A 15316-nucleotide genomic window follows, 5' to 3' on the forward strand; every position below is an offset into this window, starting at 1 on the left:
ATGGTAACATCGGGCACGCCGTGATGCATAATTAGTCCCGACAGCATGAACCAGACTTCAAACATTTACGTCATTCCCGAGGTACAATGAAAAAAAAAAAAAAAAAAGAAGGAGGATCTCTTGCTGGTAATAATACCACCTGATCTAACTGTCCAAGTATAATACCTAGGCTATTGTTTCACGCAACAGGTTGGGTGAGAATTGTGACTATATAGCAACCCCACAGGATCAATCACAGGATCAATCACAAGATCAGTCACATTATCAATTAAGAGTATTAGGAATATACAATTGCACAGCTTTCGTCACAAGCGGACAGCTTATGCACCTATGTATCATGTATGGTGCCATAAAAGCGACGGGGCAAGTGTGTGGGTGGTGAGTCCATTAAAGTTAATAGCTACATACATACTGTAAACGAAGCCAATAGCGGCAACGAAGTCGGTGAGTATCTAATGTAGGTGAATGAAGTAGCATCAGCATGAATTAGAGTAGTATCAAGATCGCCAGCGACAACCTGCCCAGCGTCTCCGCGCTGCCTCACCATCAACATGTGCCGGCCAATATAATCCTCCTGACATTGCAGGGCTATTGGACTATCTTAATAGTCCTAGTTTACTATGTACCTTTCAGGAACCAGTTGTGATCGGCTCACTAGGTCGTTTGATGGTCAGCATTCTGACTCTTTTCTCTACTTGGGTCGAAATAATGGGAGTGGATTGGAGTGGGCATATCATTTAACTACTATGCAAGTAGTAATTTGAGTTCGCTTTGCACGATGATGCGGTGGTATGGCCTCACTACGACCATAATGTAATACGCCGGGGGTCTTTAAAGCTTAAACACTACTGAATACATACATAGCTAGGTAGTGCAACTAGCTCGTGACGAAGTGAACAGATGAGGTGCGTTTTTGATATCGCGTACTCCGTTGGCGTAAATGATTAAGGATGGGCGGCAACGGAGCTTTCGGCATGGGGAGGTATGAATAACATTGTGATCGTCTCTTTAACCACGTCGACCAGTGATATTGGTCTATGCGGGGGTAATATAACTCCTTAGGTTACAACGCAGGGTTGATAGATCCACTTCTCCTTGAAATGGCAAACGATTAGACCATAATTCGACAATAAGCTTCTGGAAAACAAGTGGAAAACGCCGCAAATCCTAGCTAAATCCAGCCGGCTGGTACCCGTTCTACCATGTGCTAGCCGTCTTCGCCAAGGTTAACCCTGAATGTTCCTGGCTATTCCAGTCCCTGGCGAGTGACGACATCACAAGGGATATTAGACTCTACTAGAGTGGATGATGGTAGAATCAACATGACCGAGGTGAATGCAAAACTCAGGGGCGATGGGTTGGGCGAGTTGGCAGTCTGGGGGAGTATATATCTACCATCGCCTGTCATTATCAGATACTTTCTTTTACTCACCATCATCAGCTTTCAGGTTCTCTCACTCAGTCACTCACTACTTTCTAACCTAGTCACTCTTTGACATCTCAAGCTCTCAGCTTATACCACTGCTTAATATACCCTTCCCGTCGATACCACATCGCCAGCCAAAATGCGTTTCTCCAACTTCGCCCTCGCTGCCTTCTCTTTTGGCTCTGCCATCGCCGCCCCGGCTGCTCACCAGAACAACGCTCGTGCGCTTGAGATTCTCGCCACTGCCACTTCCACCGTTGGAACTGTGCAGCAGACTGTTAACGGTCAACTCCAGACTATCAGTATGTTTTAGATGCTAAATCTGACTAGAATGACTAGAATTACTCGGCTAACAATCGTAGCCAACCTGTTGAGTGTCAGCGTCAGCGTCAACACTACCACTCTGATCTCCCAGCTTGAGCACGCTCTCCTCAGCATTGCCGGCGAGGTCACCACGATCGTTGGCGATGTCACGCCTCTTACCGATAACATCCCCAAGCTGCTTGATTCTGAGCTCCAGGCCGTCCCTCAGCTATTGAACGGAGTGCTCTCCATCGCCACCGGTGTTAAGGCTACGGCTGATCAGATCACCAAGACTGTTCCTGCTGATGTCTTGAAGGCTATCCAGCCCGAGCTTCAGCTTGTCCTCTCTACCGTCGAGCCCGTTGCCAAGCCCGTCATCAGCTTCGCTCTTACCGCTGTTAGTGGTGTTGTCGGACCCGTTGCTAACCAGATCAACGGTCTTGTTGGTCAGCTCCAGGGCGTTGTTGGTGGCCTTCTCAAGATCGTCGGCGGCATCGTCGGCGGCCTTCTATAAGCGCATCGCGTTGCAGTGTAGTGGTAGTTGATACCTGTGTCGAAGCCTGAAGGAGTTTTTGGAAAAGCATAGGGACTGGAAATCTGCATGCTCATGATTAGATGCTTGGATACCTTTTGGCATTTATAAAATTTAGCGCGCGAGCCGATAATCTTCAATTGATAGCATAGAGTTGTTGCGTCCCTATTTGACTTTGCTTCTATATTGTGAACTTTCGTATTAGTTGATCTGGAGTGTGTAAATAGACTCTAGAGAGTCGCCTTTTATTCTTTTAGGTTAACTACCAAATAGGTTAACTAGGTAAACATGGAGTAAACTAACCTAGTCCACGCGAGAGTAGGTTGTTTTGTTGTCAAGGAAGCCATTGGACGCGTTTGCGTTTCATTAATCGAAGTACCTGGACAAGGGTGCCTATGAAACCCGTGAATAGGTAACATTGGGATGGCGTCCCCATTGTTAACTACCTCGTACCTAATCTAATTCTATACATACCTTGGCTATATGTTATCCACCTTATATATCCTATGAAACGGTATATAGATGCCTTTTACGCAACTTGGATCCGTTCATATTTATACCATATTTATAACTAAAGGCTGCAAACTCAACCCGTTACCAATAATTCATCAGTGAATAATAGTCGCTCATAATGACATCTTTATTTGGCCTCGCACGGCGCAATTGGTTGGCGTTCAATCCTTCCGAAACCCCCAAGTCGGCTGGTCCGCTCCGGTTCGGAATCCTCGGCGCCGCTGATATTGCACCGATGGCTCTTATCCTCCCGGCAAAGACTCATCCGGATGTTGTAGTCCTGGCCGTAGCCGCTCGAGATCCGAAGAAGGCAAAAGCCTATGCCCAGAAACATGGTATACAAGAGGTGTCTTCGAACTATCAAGGTAGCTACATAATTCTTGATATTCTATTTTACACTACGTCGAGAACAACTACTAATCATTACTACGCATCGGCATTTGAAGACTTGCTCGATAACCCTAACATTGACTGCGTCTATATACCTTTGCCTAATGGATTACACTTTGAGTGGGCTCTTCGGGCCTTGAAAGCTGGGAAGCACGTTTTATTAGAGAAGCCGTCAGTAGACAACGTAACTGAAGCTGAGGCTCTCTTCAAGAATCCGATTCTTAACAACCCTAAGGCGCCGGTTCTGCTCGAGGCTGCGCATTATGCTTTCCATCCTGCTTGGACTACGTTTATGTCATACGTTTCACCTGCCGACGTTTCCAGTGCGAAAGCAGTGCTTTGGGTTCCGAAGTGGAAGTTCGCCGCTGACGACATCAGATATCAGTATGATCTGGGAGGAGGCGCGCTCATGGATCTTGGAGCATACACGGCGAGCGCTCTTACTCGCGTGTTTGGCGCTGTGGCAGAGGAATGTGAAGAATGCCTCACTCAGGCAGCCTCCTACGATTCGAGATGTGACCAGCTTTTCAAGGCACGGTATAAATTTCCAGGCGGAGGGCGGGGCGAGATGGAGGGCGATCTAAAAGCATCCCTTGATCGCGTGTTGCCTGAAATTTACGTGGAACATATTCCTATAGTAGTATCTAGTGCGGATGTAAAGATCCAAGTCCCCAAGGATCAGGAAGTAGTGCGCACACGGAAGATCAAGTTCTCAAATTTCGTCATGCCCACGATTTTTCATTCCATCCAGATAGACGACGAGTTCCTAACAAGGAAGATTGGGGATAAGTCTGGGAACGCTATCAAGAAGTGGACGAAGAGCAAGACAGTCAAGGCCTACACGTTCAAAGAAGTTGACATCAACCAACCGGGTGAGGCTTTCTGGACGACTTACCGATACCAGCTGGAGGGATTCGTTAACAAAGTTCGTGGGCATGAAGCACGACAGTGGGTGACCGGCGCTAATTCGATCAATGCCGCAAAGATGATCGATATGGCTTATGCAGCCGCGAAGTTGCCATTGCGACCTACGAGTAAGTTGGTAGATAGTAGTATATAGCGACTCAGGGAGGATAGTTGTTTCTAGTATGCGGTGCGTATATGCCAAGGGATGGATATATAGGTATATATATACCTATATATATATTCGTGATGATCAATGGCACTTAATGTTTGACAACAAAATGATAACTTCGCATTTCTCGTACCAGTTCCCTTCTATGATAAATGGGTTATCCTCATAAAAATAATGATATATGTATATAAAAGAGATATGAATTTAAATGGTACTTGTTTTAACGCGTCTCCGAAATTTCCCACTTTTCCGGGTCTAAGAAAAGATTGGACAACAAGAACCCCTATTCGACCACAATTTTCAAGATGGCAAGCGAGACTCTACCGCAAAGCCTTGGATTTCTTACTGACGCCGCTCATCTTCTCGTAAAGACGGCACCTGAGACCTCGGCGTACCTTATGACGCGGCGGAACTCGCTCATATTCCACAATGGTTTAGAGCAGTCGGACTTGCAAAGACAACATGTGTGCGGTGCTTGTGGACATATCATGATCCCCGGTCAAGGGAGCGAGCTAAAGATAGAGACAAAAATGAACTCCCAGCGAAAAAGATTGAAAAGGAAGTACGATGCCTCCAAGGTTATAACTGGGAAGAGCACTCCAACAGCCAAACGTCGAAAGAAGTTTACTTGTGGAATGTGCGGACAGTACACCGATATCGTACTTCCGCCCGTAGCGCCTATATCTAGGCGTCGTCCACTAAAGCCAACAAAATCCCTGGGTTTAGGTACTGCTTACCGCAATGCACCTATACCCCCCGAGCCAGCTAAAGTCTCAGCAAGTGCTAGCAGCAAGAAGAGAGCGAAGAGTAGAAAACAAGGCCTTCAAGCTTTGCTTCAGCAGGCTCAATCTTCTGCATCGAAACCTCAGAGTGGTCTTGGCTTGAGTTTAAGCGACTTCATGTCAAAATGATGTATTTACTGGGCAGTACCTGGTATTTGAAGTACTTGGGTTAGGTACCTAAATTACTTAGGGGTAATGCTAGGTACCTATGTACCTAGGTACGTTGCTTACAAAAAGTTGCTATGGCAGGAGACTTCTCGACCCTTCCAACAGGGGCTAGCAATCACTAGCTCTCGGGCGATTGTGGTGCTGTTGTGCCACTGATAAGATTTGGGTTGTGGGATATGTCATAGCCCCGCGCTACCGCGACAATTGCCCCTCCAAAATTTTATTTTAAGTCAAACAGAACAAAAGCCGTCGATCAAGATATTTATATTTTGACAACGAGTAAAGATTCAAACCAGTTTCTTACCCCGACAAGAGCCGAAATCAATAATACGATTCAAAATGTCTACAATCGACGAACCAGGACACTCGACTATTGTTTCTCCGCCCGACTTCTTCGAGTCCATCGGTCAGAAAGCTGGACATCTCGCCCCCACTACTGATGGAACAGATGGAATAAATGGAACACATGAAGTCACAGATACGAATGGCGACGATGAGAAGGTTGTCGAGGAAATCGAGTCGCTGTGCATGAACTGCCATGAAAACGTATGCATTATTACTAAATATATTCAATTTTAACTATCTCTATACTGACATTATCTAGGGCATAACACGCATGCTTCTCACTTCGATCCCCTATTTCCGCGAAGTCATACTCATGTCTTTCTCTTGCGAAAAATGTGGCTTTTCGAATTCCGAGATACAGTCGGCCGGTATCATCCAGCCCAAAGGATCGAGCTACTTACTACGATTAACCGACATGGCCGACTTCGAGAGGACGGTGATCAAGTCTGACACTTCTGTTGTCAAGTTTATTGAACTCGATCTAGAAGTTCCCGCGGGCCGCGGACAGCTCACGAATGTAGAGGGTCTCCTAAGAACGATCGTGGATGACCTCGAACTTGGACAAGAGGCGCGAAAAGAGCAAGTACCGGAAGTGTATACTAAGATTGACGAGATCATCAAGAAGGGCCGAGCAATGTTAGCGGGCGAGTCATTCCCATTCCGACTTTCCATTGACGACCCGGCTGGAAATTCCTGGATTACCCCCAATATGCGTGACGGTGTTGGCAAATGGGAAAAACACGAATATATGCGCACTCCGGAACAGAATGAAGCACTGGGACTCGCCTCTACGAACCCGACCACTGGCGCTGATCAATCTATCGATGATGAGGATATAGTTCCAGACCAGGTGTACGAATTCCCGGCTACTTGTCCTGGATGCATGCACCCTTGCACAACTAATATGAAGATGGTTGATATCCCGCACTTTAAGTCTGTTGTCTTGATGTCAACTGTCTGCGCCGACTGTGGATATCGGTCCAACGATGTTAAGACTGGAGGAGAGATACCGAAGCTAGGCCAGAAAATCACATTAAAAGTCGAGACGGAAGAAGACCTCGCTCGAGACATCCTCAAGAGCGAGAGCTGTGCGCTTGAATCCCCTGAACTCAACCTCCAAGTAAACCCCGGAACGCTGGGTGGCCGATTTACAACCGTCGAAGGTCTCCTGACCCAAGTACGCAACGACCTACACAACCAGATCTTCGAGACCGGCTCCTCGGAAGGAGGCGACTCTCTGACCGATAACGACAAGTCGCAGTGGGCGCAATTCTTCGAAGGCATCGACGCCGCCATCAAGGGCGACAAGAAATTCACTATCATCCTCACCGACCCGCTAGCCAGCAGCTACGTCCAGAAAGCCGTCGACCCAGATCAGGTCGACCCCCAGATCACGACAGAGGACTACGAGCGTACGGAGGAGGAAGAGGAGGATCTTGGACTTCTCGATATGAAGACCGAGGGATACGAAGCGGACGCTGTTGATACCAGTGGGGATGCGCAGACCAATGGCGCTTGATGGAAGGTTATGTGAATAGGTTGAGCATTTGTCATTTTAGTATGAAGATACCTGCTTAGAGCTCGAGGAATGGGTTTATGGGCCGCGTTTATTATTAGGAATAGAAAATTGATTTTACTTGGGTATGATTTAGATTTGCTATCTTCAAAACGCTACAGTTAAGATATACTACTTTACATAAAACCAGCGCTGATAAAACGCTATACTCCAGAACGTCCCTAACTCAATCTTCAGAGCGTAATCGTTTATCTAGGGATATGCTTAATCGATATTTAACTTATCCCATATCGAGGCTGTGAGATCTTCAACAGTTAGGTCCAGCCACTCTTTACCCGCGTCGACCCACTCGCTGTCGTCAATAATCTGTGCCTCGACCTCTGTCCAGTTCACCGGGCTAGCAGGCACCTGCCCTATTGCTAGCACATTCTGATTGGGGTCAGGCTGTTTAGGCTTCGTTCCCGACATGGCAGCCTCTTCAACGAACCGGGAGCGAGCTATTAATGAAGCTGGCATCGGTACAAAAGCCACGTGCAAGATATCGCGCAGGTTCCGGTAATCTATCGACTTTTCGTAATATAGTCCGCCGTCCTTTGCTTCAGTCAGCCGCCGCACGAGGCCGTTGTTGTGTGATCCGTCGAAGAACTGGAACACGATACCACCCGAGAATACGCGTCTCATGTCCGGGTCCAAGTAAATCGTGCGGGTCTCGGGGAACTGACGCGGCATAAAATGCATATCGCTATATAGGATTGATACTGGTATATGGGTGTTAAAGAATATCTCGAGTGCCCCTGGATCTCTCGATGCCTGCGTCGTCTTTTTGGGACCAGGGTGGTTGAAGTCAAACTGAATTGTGCAAGGAAGAGAGGGTCAGTAACGAGAGCTATACCCTTAAATTTAGTTACTGTGAAAAGAGATGGGCACTTGCGATGAAGAAATCAACTGTTTCGTTGTCATCTCCCGAACACCAGTACTCGAATTGATCTCTTAGCGGGAGGCCTATGTCTAACGCGACTAGGCCGACTGGAACGACCCTTTGATGTTTCTTGACGGCGAGAAGGCCAAGATACCGCCTAATATCACGCACTATGGCGCGGACCATAGGGCCAGCAATTGCTGGTGCTAGATCTTTAATCGAGCTGTTGGGGATGGTGAACCCCAGTAGGTTTGGGTAGCTCGCTAGATGTTCAACGGCCCGGAAGAAGCGTTGCATGGACTTTGATGTGTACGACATCATGGTCGCATTATGATTAAAGACGGGGAAAACTGATTTGATAGACTATCACCATCCTCCGTATGTGAGCACGACAGACATCCAATTATGAGAGGGGTAACTAATAACTACCTTAGGTACCTAGGTAGGTATATGTAGTCTTATTGAACGAAGGCAAATAGGGGGAAGTTAACTCACAACCAGGACATATATCTCATGCTCAGCTAATAAGTTCATGCAAGCTTTATGGCTTTTGGTTACATCGATATAACCTGGTTACCGTTGTAAGCCCCTTGTTCTCGCCATCTTGTCTTTCCCCCAAGGCTGGAACGGGGTATATGGAAACAAAATGTTCCTAGGATCAACTCACTAATGAGTAACGTGTTAATACCGAGTTCCCTTAATAGTGGAATAGCATGTTCAAGGTCCTCTATGCGGTCGTCGGCCAGCATATCCGCGCTGAGCCCATAGCTCCTGTATACGACGCCGCTTATAATGAACTAACCATTCATTTTATACTTAGCCTACACCATCGATGTATTATGTAAGGTGGTGTAGACTTACCCGCATGTTACCTTTCCAAAAGTACCGCCCTTGGATGGTAACTGGTGTTATCGGATTCGCCATGGTTGCCTGTCTCCCCTTCTTCTCTTAGGTGGGTAGGTAGCAATAATATTGTTGGCTGAGATTCAATATCAAAGAAACCAACTACGTCTAAGTAACGCCAGGTACAAATATTCGGGGATTCTGGAAATACGTGTATGTAGTTACTAGTATGTAGTAAGGATGGTAAGGTAGAGTATTGTAGTATGGATAAGGATGAGGATGAGGATGAGGAATCGAGGATGAGGTAGGCAAAAGTTCAGTATCAGTTTGGTACTTCCTCAAGCCAGTTACCTAACGTCATAAAAGTAAAGGCGCCTGCAGTTAGGTATTCCATAGGTCGAGGCCGTGGCTACCTCATGTATGTGTAAATTATGTATATGTAGGTACGCAGGCAGCTAATCGAGGTTGCGAATCATTCGACAGGTACGCATTGTGATCCGTACCTTTTATTGCATACATGTAAGTGTTGCATTAGGTACATGACGTATGTATGTACCTACCTAACACCTAACTCGCACTAGCGGCCATTCATAATCTCCACATGAGCTCGAGCTTCCGTCCTACTTGGGGTAGGTAGACCTTTTTTTTTTTTTTTTTTTTTTTTGTCGTGAGTTCCAATGGTCATAATAAGAAAGCCCAACAACTCTCTATGTTGATTCTATCGAGCAGGTGTTTCCCGTGGCGCTCGGGAGCAACGCCGTTATTATTGTCAATCAGCGCTAAAATACACCGTCGTTCTGCACCTCTTATCGTCATAAGAAACCAACTTCGATATAAGTCCTATCCAAAGAAATCAAAACAGAAAGGTACCAATAAACAGAAAGCCATGGAGAGTAATTTGCACGAAGAAGACGGCGTCCGAATTGCTTTTGAAGGCTGCGTAAGTTTACTCTTAATAGACTATGATATACACACATCTAATTAATCGTGTAGGGTCATGGCACACTCGACGCTATCTATTCCTGTGTAAATTCTTCTTCTAAACATAGAGGATGGGATGGCGTAGATCTTCTCATAATTGGAGGTGATTTCCAGGTAATATATCATCATATTCTAAGTCTCGCCTGGCCGGTATAAACTAACAAGAGGTATAGGCTACTCGCAATGCAGCAGATCTCTCGGTCATGGCGGTGCCGCCCAAGTATCGCCAACTCGGGGACTTCCCAGCATACTACAGCGGTGCCAAAAAAGCACCATACTTGACCATATTCATCGCTGGAAACCATGAGGCCAGCTCGTACCTGTGGGAATTGTACTATGGTGGTTGGGTCGCGCCAAATATCTATTATATGGGGGCTGCTAACGTGCTGCGCTTTGGCCCGCTACGCATTGCCGCAATGAGCGGTATTTGGAAGGGCTACGATTACCGCAAGCCGCATCACGAACGCCTACCCTTCAACCAGGACGATATTAAGAGCTTTTATCACGTACGTGAGTTCGACGTACGCAAGCTCTTACTGCTTCGGGAGCAAGTCGATATTGGATTAAGCCATGATTGGCCAAGGGAAATAGAGAAGCATGGCGATTCCTCTGCATTATGGAAGATGAAACCTGATTTCAAGCAGGAAAGCATTGACGGCACTCTAGGGAATCCGGCAGCTACATATGTGATGGATAGACTGAGGCCGGCGTACTGGTTCTCTGCACACCTGCACTGCAAATTTGCTGCTGTGAAAACATATGAACCTCCAAACGACGCAGAGACATCTTCTAACGAACTGGCGGCGAAGCAGGAAGAAGCTGCACCGACCGCCTCGGAAGAGGCTGCCGCAAACCCCGATGAGATTGACTTGGATATGGAGGATGACGAAGACGGCCACTCTCCAATACCAACAGAATCTGCCGATGTGGTTGACTCTACACAACCCACAAACACAACCGCAGTAGGCGGAGTATCTGATGAACTTCGCGCACAGCTCCCAGCATCATTTGCCGGACCGGCACCGTCCCAACCCAAGGTCATCCCGGGGCAACCTGTCCCACCCACGATAACAAATACCACTACTCGCTTCCTTGCATTAGACAAATGTCTCCCGAAACGCAAGTTCGTTCAACTTTGTTCCGCAATACCCGTTGACCCCTCAAACCTAACTACATTTCCACCATCGACCAATCCAAAACAACGCTACCATCTACAATACGATCCGGAGTGGCTTGCCATAACGCGTGTCTTTGCACCATATCTAACCATAGGCGATCCCGCGGCTCAAACGCCCCCTGACGAGGGTGAAGCGGCATATCAGCCAATGATAGATCGCGAGCGCGCCTGGGTAGAAGAAAACATAGTCCGCACCGGTAAGCTAGACGTACCTGATAATTTTACTCTCACCGCTCCGCCACACCGACCAGCACTCGACCCTAAGACGGTCAAATACCAGCCGGATGAATACACGAACCCTCAGACTGCGGCTTTTTGCGAGTTGGTCGGAGTGCCGAATCTCTGGGACGCGAGCCCTGAGGAAAGGGCGGAGCGAAAGGAGAAAGGGCCGTCGCCTGTAGCACCAAGGGTTAATCAGGGCGGTGGGGGGTCTAAAGGGGGAAGAGGTGGTGGCCATAAAGGTGGTTTCAATAGAGGAGGACGGGGTGGGGGTCGAGGTGGTGGCCGAGGGGGATCGCGGGGTGGGTGGATGAAATGATTCTAGATCACGCAAATATCTGTTCGTAAAAACGCTAGAATTATTACGGATGGTGGGTGATCTTTGTCACGACTTACCTTACTCGAGAAGATTATATTTCCGAGGAAGATGTATATATATATAAACCTCAACTTACGCAGTGTCCCAGGAGGTGACATTTGTATTACTATCCATCTACGTGGAAAGCGAAGTTAAATATGCATAAACGACGGATTGATATGAATGACTTTGATTTGGAAATTATGATTCTCCTATAGAGGGCCTAGTAGATGTAATAGAAATGTATCCCTTCCTAAAAAGCATGGTCTCTACAGAGAAACACAAGCCACGCAGAGTGACGGGGAATGATGTTGATCTCCCATCCGATATAGACATTCAACCCACGGAAGAGTTAAGAGTTGAACGCATATGCTTAGATGGGTTATGTTGGTTGGGAGGCTTTGTTCTCTACGTCGGACTTACCATCGTATTAACTTTATCGAAGAGTGAGTTTAGTTATGAATATCCAATTCCATTCAGTCTTCGTCAGTCATTACCTCTACCTGGGTTTAGAAATAAACATTATCGTAATGGTTGTGTGGTGGTATCATAACGCCAGTAAACTTCAGTAAACGCCGGCCCCGTCCCATATCCAGTGACATACTGCCTAACCTCAGTGCAGTCGATTCAGTTGGCTGTTGGACAACCTAGGTTGGCTCTGCGGGTAGGGGAAACATGAGTGGTGAGCTTTCAGTTGTGGTGGATGGAGCAACTAGTGTCCTTACTATCGAGTCCCAAGTAGTCCGCAGCCATCAAGAGCTCGAGGCAAAGCTCTACGGGGATTTCCATATCCGGGACGTCTTCTCTTTGTCGGTTCTTGTACCAGTAGTGGAAGTACTCGATAACCTTCTCGAGCACCATTCCGCTATGAGGCCAGGTCAGTCCCGAGGTTTGAAATCGGTATGCGACGAGAAATAGTAGCTGACAGGTAGCTGAAGGAACAAGTGTCTCAGATCAAGTGTAGTTGGCTGTCATTCAGACCATATTGACGGTCTGTCAGTAAGAACACAGCGAAATTTTGTGATTCATCACTGACGGTGCCATATGAACGCGAATAAGGATAATAACCGGGATTTCTTGACTCACTTTATCTCTTCGAAGACACATCGACCGCTTCGTGCCTCGGAGAATTGGCCTAACACTTGTAAGTCCGTTTCCCGGGAATCAAGATTTGTACCAAGAGGGATTTGCTATACTCTTCGGATCCAGCATGCTCTTTATTATAGGGCTGACAAGGGTTGCCTCCCGAAGCACCACGAACTCGAAGCCATCACTCGAGACTAGAGTTACGAACTTGTGCGGACTGAAACTGCTGGTGGCCATATTGAGAGATGAGAGATATTTGGCAAAGTTCTTGGGGGGGGTGCTTGCAGCTTGGCAACGCAAGTAGATGAGTTGGATAAAAAGAAGAATAAGAGGCGGCTGGTAAAAGAAAATTTTGAGTAGGAAATAACCTTAGCGTAGAGCTTCAAACGCCTCAAAACATGGTGGGACAGGTGGGGGCTGCAGTGGCAGAAGTGGCTGGTTTTTTATAAAATGGAGACTAAAATGCACAATCTTCCAGGGAAGCGGGATAAGCAGGGATAAATCCATGCCACTAAACATATTAGCGCGTCTAATTGGCTGATTTGCCTTGATTGGAAGGTGGGGCTAGACTTATGCAAGCTGAAACGGTGAAACTATGAGTGGAGTAAATCGTTGCCCTGTCGACGTCCTAATTGACCTTTCTATTGACGTCTGACGAAATGCATGAGCCCGATCAACCAACCATTGCGACTAACTCAGCCTCAGACATCCACAATCTGCCCCCCAAACCAACCTGCTCGTAGCTTTGTCGTTTCTGCCCTTTTTCAACAAACAAGTCCTCGAATCCAGACTTCGATCACACAACAAAAAAAAAGTCTCACCTCCATTCCATCCCGTCTATCAATCCTCTCCATTGTTCGGCCCGCCGAAACATCTCTACATTGTATCCGCCTAATCAACGGGGTTTGAAGAGGGTTACGTGACTTAATAGGACAATTAGCCAGCATATACATCCGGGTCAAGAAAAGAAAAAGAAAGTACTCTACACGAAATTACTTGCCACGGCGCACCGGCATGGCTAACTACCAATATCGCAATTCCCAGTACGGCAGCCAACCTGCGAGCGAGAAGTACGATAATGGTGTCCAGAGACGGCCGACGGGCAAAGGAGGGCGTAACACGCGGTCCAGCGAAGGCACAGTCAGCACAGTGATGAGCGCGTCGACGGGTAGAGAATCGTCGGGGACGCACGTCACAGACGCACCCGCATACTCCAAGAAGATCGTGGTAGTCGGCGACGGCGGCTGCGGAAAGACGTGTCTCCTAATCAGCTACAGTCAAGGATATTTCCCCGAGGTAAGATAACCTACCTAGGTATATATGATGTGATGGATAGCCTTATCATACATACATACATACATAAATATTATTGCCATAGTTTCTTCCCCCCACGGAGAATTTATTCGTACTTGTCGGAAGCTAACCTTGGTCTAGAAATATGTCCCGACTGTCTTCGAAAATTACATCACATACCCGACTCACCAACCGAGTGGTAAGACCGTCGAGCTTGCGCTGTGGGATACCGCCGGCCAAGAAGAATACGATAGGCTGCGGCCGCTGTCGTACCCGGAGACGGACTTAATATTTGTTTGCTTCGCCATCGACTGTCCCAACTCCTTAGACAATGTCCTCGACAAGGTTAGTCTCCAAACATCCCTATCGCCTCCCCACGGCAGATGTTAACGTATGATGTAGTGGTACCCCGAGGTTCTCCACTTCTGTCCTTACACACCTCTCATCCTCGTCGGACTGAAATCAGACCTGCGGAACAAGAAGACCTGTATCGAGATGCTCAAGACGCAAGGCCTTACGCCTGTCACCACCGAGCAGGGCATGGCGGTCGCCAAGAAGATGGGCGCCCAGTACATGGAGTGCAGTAGCAAGGAGATGACGGGCGTAGATGAGATCTTCGATAAGGCGATCCAGACCGTAGTGGCCAACGACCGGCGTAACCTCGAGGTGGCAATGGCTGCGGCTCCCTCGTCCGTTGGCGGCGGTAGCAGCGCGTCGGGCGGCGGGCGAGACAGCGGCGGGATCCCCGGGATCCGTACTTTTAAGAAGAAGAAGCGGAACTGCAACTTCTTGTGAAGGGCGACGAGGTAGCAATTCTTACTTACGTCTTACTTACGAACGCTGAGTAGGCATTTGGATGGATACGACGACGGAAACACAAAAAGTCCGGTTAATGATCAACTTTTGCATGACATCATATTGTTTATTTTTATTTTGTTCACTTTCTCAACGACGCTTCTCTTGTTACGATAGCGGGAAGGATAGGTAAGGATCGCCGTTTTTATTTTCTTATTTTTTTTTCCCACCTCCAACATCATCATCTTCTTTTCGTCTTCATTTCCTTAGAAGAGAAAGAGACAGAGAGAGAGAGAGAGTTCTTGCATACAAGATTCTTCGACCACGGCGTTCCTGCGAAAGCGTTCCCTTTAAGTATAGGGTCTAATGACTAGGGTTAAGGAGGGCAATGGTGTTTTTCTTGACGTCGTCGTCTCGGCCCGGCTGGCTGGCTGGCTAGCTGGTCGGCTTGGTCATTTCTGCGAATAAGCTGATGCGGCCGGCGCATTATATTTTCTTTTAAGATGAAGGAAGGGGGGAAGGAAGAAGGGACGAGAACAAGAAGAAGACAAGCCCCCATTTCGTCAGTTGTACGCCGAGAAGGGAGGGAGGAGGG

General features: G+C 47.5%; 8 protein-coding genes across 8 annotated transcripts; 6 read left to right on the forward strand and 2 right to left on the reverse strand.

Moving 5' to 3' along the window:
• Nucleotides 1-1565: 1565 nt before the first annotated feature.
• Nucleotides 1566-2243, forward strand: F4813DRAFT_387806 (uncharacterized protein; the record flags this gene model as incomplete). The annotated part of the gene is made up of 2 exons (XM_049246609.1): nucleotides 1566-1728; nucleotides 1789-2243. The coding sequence occupies 2 exons, from the start codon at nucleotides 1566-1568 to the stop codon at nucleotides 2241-2243; spliced, it is 618 nt and encodes a 205-aa protein (XP_049101058.1).
• A 483-nt stretch (nucleotides 2244-2726) lies between these two features.
• On the forward strand, nucleotides 2727-4305 carry F4813DRAFT_353874 (NAD(P)-binding protein). The gene is made up of 2 exons (XM_049242680.1): nucleotides 2727-3139; nucleotides 3221-4305. Exons 1-2 carry the CDS (start codon nucleotides 2893-2895, stop codon nucleotides 4222-4224), a joined length of 1251 nt encoding a protein of 416 aa, XP_049101059.1. The 5' UTR covers nucleotides 2727-2892; the 3' UTR covers nucleotides 4225-4305.
• Nucleotides 4306-4393: 88 nt separating this feature from the next.
• On the forward strand, nucleotides 4394-5339 carry F4813DRAFT_21877 (uncharacterized protein). Its single transcript, XM_049239772.1, has one exon. The coding sequence runs from the start codon at nucleotides 4545-4547 to the stop codon at nucleotides 5148-5150; it is 606 nt and encodes a 201-aa protein (XP_049101060.1). The 5' UTR covers nucleotides 4394-4544; the 3' UTR covers nucleotides 5151-5339.
• On the forward strand, nucleotides 5327-7184 carry F4813DRAFT_21916 (zf-ZPR1-domain-containing protein). The gene is made up of 2 exons (XM_049239775.1): nucleotides 5327-5735; nucleotides 5794-7184. Exons 1-2 carry the CDS (start codon nucleotides 5529-5531, stop codon nucleotides 7051-7053), a joined length of 1467 nt encoding a protein of 488 aa, XP_049101061.1. The 5' UTR covers nucleotides 5327-5528; the 3' UTR covers nucleotides 7054-7184.
• F4813DRAFT_353877 (glycoside hydrolase family 72 protein) lies at nucleotides 7179-9274 on the reverse strand. The gene is made up of 5 exons (XM_049242681.1): nucleotides 8831-9274; nucleotides 8637-8766; nucleotides 8465-8538; nucleotides 7982-8332; nucleotides 7179-7899 (listed from the first exon to the last, which is right to left on the reverse strand). Exons 1-5 carry the CDS (start codon nucleotides 8891-8893, stop codon nucleotides 7315-7317), a joined length of 1203 nt encoding a protein of 400 aa, XP_049101062.1. The 5' UTR covers nucleotides 8894-9274; the 3' UTR covers nucleotides 7179-7314.
• A 247-nt stretch (nucleotides 9275-9521) lies between these two features.
• F4813DRAFT_379873 (lariat debranching enzyme, C-terminal domain-containing protein) lies at nucleotides 9522-11508 on the forward strand (the record flags this gene model as incomplete). The annotated part of the gene is made up of 3 exons (XM_049245508.1): nucleotides 9522-9752; nucleotides 9806-9907; nucleotides 9967-11508. The coding sequence occupies 3 exons, from the start codon at nucleotides 9522-9524 to the stop codon at nucleotides 11506-11508; spliced, it is 1875 nt and encodes a 624-aa protein (XP_049101063.1).
• Nucleotides 11509-11730: 222 nt separating this feature from the next.
• On the reverse strand, nucleotides 11731-13101 carry F4813DRAFT_353887 (POZ domain-containing protein). The gene is made up of 4 exons (XM_049242682.1): nucleotides 12744-13101; nucleotides 12634-12682; nucleotides 12273-12412; nucleotides 11731-12205 (listed from the first exon to the last, which is right to left on the reverse strand). The coding sequence occupies exons 1-4, from the start codon at nucleotides 12868-12870 to the stop codon at nucleotides 12195-12197; spliced, it is 327 nt and encodes a 108-aa protein (XP_049101064.1). The 5' UTR covers nucleotides 12871-13101; the 3' UTR covers nucleotides 11731-12194.
• A 54-nt stretch (nucleotides 13102-13155) lies between these two features.
• On the forward strand, nucleotides 13156-15003 carry F4813DRAFT_21977 (ras-domain-containing protein). The gene is made up of 3 exons (XM_049239783.1): nucleotides 13156-13929; nucleotides 14068-14271; nucleotides 14329-15003. The coding sequence occupies exons 1-3, from the start codon at nucleotides 13648-13650 to the stop codon at nucleotides 14719-14721; spliced, it is 879 nt and encodes a 292-aa protein (XP_049101065.1). The 5' UTR covers nucleotides 13156-13647; the 3' UTR covers nucleotides 14722-15003.
• Nucleotides 15004-15316: the final 313 nt, after the last annotated feature.

This window comes from Daldinia decipiens, assembly GCF_022478715.1.
Source record: "Daldinia decipiens strain CBS 113046 unplaced genomic scaffold F4813scaffold_10, whole genome shotgun sequence".
Classification (NCBI taxonomy): Eukaryota; Fungi; Ascomycota; class Sordariomycetes; order Xylariales; family Hypoxylaceae; genus Daldinia; species Daldinia decipiens.